Genomic DNA, 5,171 nt, shown 5'->3' with positions numbered 1-5,171 from the left:
TAATTAATAATTAATTAAGTGAATAACAGAAAAGTAACTATAAGTAATTATTGGAGTATTGTCAATGTTGTCAATAGCTATCTATATTCATTATTATGGTTTATTAATAGAATAATATTTGCCTGTAGCTACATCACTAATACATATTGTCACTTATACATCTACCTTATGCATATATGTGTTAGCAAAACACAAAAAATAATCACAATATTAAACTCAAGAATATTAAAAAAAAAAATTGAAACAAAAACATGACTTAAAAAATGCAATTTCCTAATAATTCTTATTTTGTGTTATCTCATTCATGTTCAAATTTACTGTACATTAGACTAAATTTGCTCAAAACAAGATTCATGACTGGTTTAGCCAAATAACATTCTTAGTGCATTAACTATCATAGTATTCATAACAAAAAGTCACTTTATACCAGTTCACTTGATTTATTACTGTTTTGTTTGACTAATGCTTAAAGAACAATTGGCAAATTTGATCTTTTTTATCTGACATAATGGATAATATCAAAAAATAATTATAAACTTTACATAAGGAAATCATATAAAAGTGCCTTTGACTTCTATACATTTCAATAAGGGTTAAATTCTAGAGGGATATAACATCAAGCAAGTTGCACATATGTCCATAAAACACAATATAATATATACGTTGATCTCTTATGCTTTTGATGCCAATAGGTCAACGTCACAGTTATTGTTAAAGTGGAAGCCTTGCATAACCAATAATATAATTTTTCTTGGTCAAAGGTTTTTCAAACTTTTCAGATACACTAAAGTCACTTTAATTTATATATGAGCCGTGTCATGACAAAACCAGCATAATGGGTTTGCGACCAGCATGGATCCAGACCAGCCTGCGCATTCGCGCAGGCTGATCAGGATCCATGCTGTTCGCTATCAGTTTCTCTACTTGTAATAGTATTGGCAGACTGCGCTGATGCGCAGGCTGGTCTGGATCCATGCTGGTCGCAAACCCACTATGTTGGTTTTGTCATGACACGGCTCATATATTATGTCATAGGTTATTATAAATTTGCGTTCAGACATGTTGTCCGTTTATGACCTGTTTCAAAGCAAACAGAACATCTGTTTTGATTATGTGTAACCAATGAAATCTGCTGCAAGGTTTTGCTGCTATACAACCAGTGTAGCTGCAAAACATCTTATAGTCCTCCAAGAACATCCCCTTTTCGAGATAAATTTTTCCTGAAGTATCTAAAAACGTTATTTCCACCTTCGTTACCTTCCCCACTAAACATGGCAATGCTTCCTGGCCCAGACTCAAGTTCAATTAATTCTTGAACATGTTCAATGATTTTGTGCAAATAATTAGGCCACTCAACATAGGAAAAGTCATTAAGCAAGATCTGACCCATTTTTATAGCATTTAACTTATATTGCTTGACATCATCTGAATAGTCATCAAGTGGAGATTTAGCCCTGTATATTTTTCTAAGAAACCTAAATAAACTAAGGAGCTGACAGACTAAGTTCTTTCTTTCTGTGGAAGGAATCAATGAAACAATAACTGGTTCATTTTTCTCTTCAAACAGTGTTCTAGCATAATTCCCTGGCATCATTAGAGCTGGATTAATACCAGTAAATTGTCTCATATGTTTGTCAAACAAACTTTCAGCATTTAATATCAGTGCTTTAACATCTGCTCTTAATGCCCATACAGTTACACCACTAATTTCTCTGACTATAACCTTTTTGAAAAAAGAAGCCATGTTTATGTCTGCATGAGTTGAATCAATGCCCTTTTCTATTGCATCACAGCATAAAACTGGATCATTTTTTACCCCTAGTGAAATTTTGTCTAAAACACTTTGACTAAGATTGTCTGGATTCATTCTTATATAGTCTGCCATCTGCTTAGTGTACACAGATAGGTTGAACCACTACCAGCTAGACCTGATTCACTACGATCAAACTTTTCATCAATCATTGATGTGAAAAAAGAAATTCCAGGTCTACGCCACCCAAATTTAGTACAAATGCGTAGTATTTTGCCTTTTAAAAAAGCACGTTCCTTCTCTATAGGAAGCATGCAAAACATGCTAGAAGCTTGGTGATTTTCATCGGCAATAGCCTCTAAAAGGGGTTATTTGTTCTAATTGAACTGGGTTTATTTTCCTCAAACATTAATTTCTGACTGCCATCAGATAAAGAAACTGTTACTCTTACAACAGCAAAAGCAAACCTAAAAGCCTTATTAGGGAGCTGGGAATCATTCTTTTCCCAGTACACTGACACATCACCCATGCCATCAGCACCATCTTTTATGTAAGTTTTTAATAAAATAGATGGGTCAAGTGGATCTATGTCATTTTTAGCTCACCTGTCACAAAGTGACAGGGTGAGCTTTTGTGATCGCTTTTCGTCCGGCGTCCGTCCGTCCGTCCGTCGTCCGTCCGTAAACTTTTACTTTAAATGACATCTCCTCATAAACCACTAAGCCAATTTCATCCAAACTTCACAGGAATGTTCCTTTGGTGGTCACCTTCAAAAATTGTTCAAAGAATTTAATTCCATGCAGAACTCTGGTTGCCATGGCAACCGAAAGAAAAAACTTTAAATATCTTCTTTTAAAAAACCATAAGAGCTAGAGCTTAGATATTTGGCATGAAACATCTTCTAGTGAGTGTCTACCAAGTTTGTTGAAATAAAAAGCGCTGGGGTCAAAATTGGCCCCGCCCCGGGGGGGTCATTGATTTTCCCTATATGCATATAGTAAAAAACTTAAAAATCTTCTTTTAAAGAACCCAAAGAGCTAGAGCTAAGATATTTAGCATGAAACATGTTTTAATGGGTGTCTACCAAGTTTCTTCAAATAAAAGCCCTGGGGTCAAAATTGGCTCCGCCCCGGGGGGGTCATTGATTTTCCCTATATGGCATATAGTAAAAAACTTAAAAAATCTTCTTTTAAAGAACCCAAAGAGCTAGAGCTAAGATATTTAGCATGAAACATGTTTCTAATAGGTGTCTACCAAGTTTGTTCAAATAAAAGCCCTGGGGTCAAAATTGGCCCCGCCCCAGGGGGTCATTGATTTTCCCTATATGCATATAGTAAAAACTTAAAAAAATCTTCTTTTAAAGAACCAAAAGAGTTAGAGCTAAGATATTTAGCATGAAACATGTTCTAATAAGTGTCTACCAAGTTTGTTCAAATAAAAGCCCTGGGGTCAAAATTGGCCCCGCCCCGGGGGTCATTGATTTTCCCTATATGCATATAGTAAAAACTTAAAAAATCTTCTTTAAAGAACTCAAAGAGCTATGGCTAAGATATTTAGCATCAAACATGTTCTTATAGGTGTCTACCAAGTTTGTTCAAATAAAAGCCCTGGGGTCAAAATTGGCACCGCCCGGGGGTCATTGATTTTCCTTATATGTGTATAGCAAAAACTTAAAATCTTCTTTGAAAAAACCCAAATAGCTAGAGTTAAGATATTAAGCATGAAACATCTTCTAGTAAGTGTCTACAAAGTTTGTTCAAATAAAAGCCCTGGGGTCAAAACTGGCCCGGCCCCAGGGGTGTCATTGTTTTTTAACTATATGTGTATAGTAAAAACTTAAAAAAAAAATCTTCTTTTTAAAAAGCCCAATGAGCTAGAGCTTAGATGTTTAGCATGAAACATCTTCTTATGGGTGTCTACCAAGTTTGTGCAAATAAAAAGCCCTTGGGTTAAATTGGCCCTGCAACGTTGGGGGGGTGGGGGTGGTTGGGGGGATCAAGTTTGTTTAAATAAAAGCCCTTGGTCAAAATTAAAGACTTTTAAGTCACCTGTCACAAAGTGATGAGTTGAGCTTTTGTGATCTAAATTCGTCTGGCATCAGTCTTAAACTACATCTCCTCATAAACAGTTAACCCAATTTCAACCAAACTGTCACCTTTGAAAATTGTTCAATAAATTGAATTCCGTGCAGAAGTCTAGTTGCCATGGCAATGGAAAGAACTAACTTTTTAAAAATTTTCTTTGGCTAGAGCCTTAATATTTGGTGTGTATTATTGTCTAGTGGTTCTTCTACAAAATTGTTCAAAGTATCCCACTTGGGTAAAAAATTATGACCCCGACACAGGATCACTGTTCTACATAGACTCATGTAAGAAAATCCACTATGCCTATTTAAATATTAGGTGTGTATCATCCTGTAGTCTGTACAAAAGTTGTTGAAATTTTTCCCTTGGGTCAAAAATGTCACCACCCTGGGGGTCACTAGTTTTATTACATAATGTTATATAGTAAATCTTTAAAAATCTTCTTGTCTGATAATGTAGCTTAGGCGTAGTGCTTAGATACTTGGTATAAATCATTATCTATTAGTCCTCTACTGACCTCTAATTATACCCTCACAAACAAAGTTTTTTTTTTTGGGGGGGGGGGCATATAGGAGTCCTTGAACGCATGATATGGAATTTCTAGATTAATCACTAAATCCGCTAGATGGATATTCATCAATTTTGGTTTGAAGTATTCTTGCATTTTGTTCTTGCAATTCGTTTAATTTCATTATTTTGTTTGGATCCCTTTAGGGGCTGCCATAGCTAAAAATAGTAAATGAAAATTATTCTTGTAAATTTCTAGATAGATATTCACTAAATGATATATATGTTGTTTGCTCTCTTTTGTTTCCATATTTGCATATTGATGGGACAGTACAGAGATACTGAATGGCTTACATATTAGTGCATAATCCAATTAACGAGTTGAAAAGAAGTGACCAACCTCACCAAAAATGTGCCATTGATGAAAACCAGTTTTCATAATTATAAATTTTATTTAAATAATCATAAAATCATTCTTACATGATAAGATGATATTTACTCATTTCATGCTTAGTTGATCAGATTTGATCCTAAAATATTCATCAGTGAGTAAAGAGGATCTTACAATGGAAATGTAACCACCTGGCTGATCAGTGATGCTTGTGCTTATATTGTCTTTCTTACACCATTTACTTTTTGATTCAATTGAAAATGTAAAATAAAAGAAATATTCATTATTTTTGCACATATTTTAGTATTAAAAGAGTTTTACATACATGTTGAAGATGCTTCAAAGAACATTTGTGATAGATATATTTTTCAATAAAGTTTTAACAGAACATACATTGTATATCTAAAACAAGTATCTTGTGTGTCTTCTGTACCCAGGT

General features: G+C 34.3%; 1 protein-coding gene across 1 annotated transcript; it reads right to left on the bottom strand.

The window, feature by feature from the left end:
- Positions 1–1,177: 1,177 nt before the first annotated feature.
- On the bottom strand, positions 1,178–1,885 carry LOC132732800 (V(D)J recombination-activating protein 1-like). Its single transcript, XM_060719307.1, has one exon. The coding sequence runs from the start codon at positions 1,883–1,885 to the stop codon at positions 1,178–1,180; it is 708 nt and encodes a 235-aa protein (XP_060575290.1).
- Positions 1,886–5,171: the final 3,286 nt, after the last annotated feature.

The sequence above is a fragment of the Ruditapes philippinarum genome, unplaced genomic scaffold (assembly GCF_026571515.1).
Source record: "Ruditapes philippinarum isolate M1 unplaced genomic scaffold, ASM2657151v2 ctg19814_1_1_1_1, whole genome shotgun sequence".
Lineage (NCBI taxonomy): Eukaryota > Metazoa > Mollusca > Bivalvia > Venerida > Veneridae > Ruditapes > Ruditapes philippinarum.
This window is presented reverse-complemented; position numbering and strand designations above follow the sequence as displayed.

What these genes read in the sequence shown, in the direction of transcription:
- LOC132732800 (XM_060719307.1), bottom strand. Translation starts at nt 1,885, where the DNA reads ATGGCAGACTATATAAGAATGAATCCAGACAATCTTAGTCAAAGTGTT.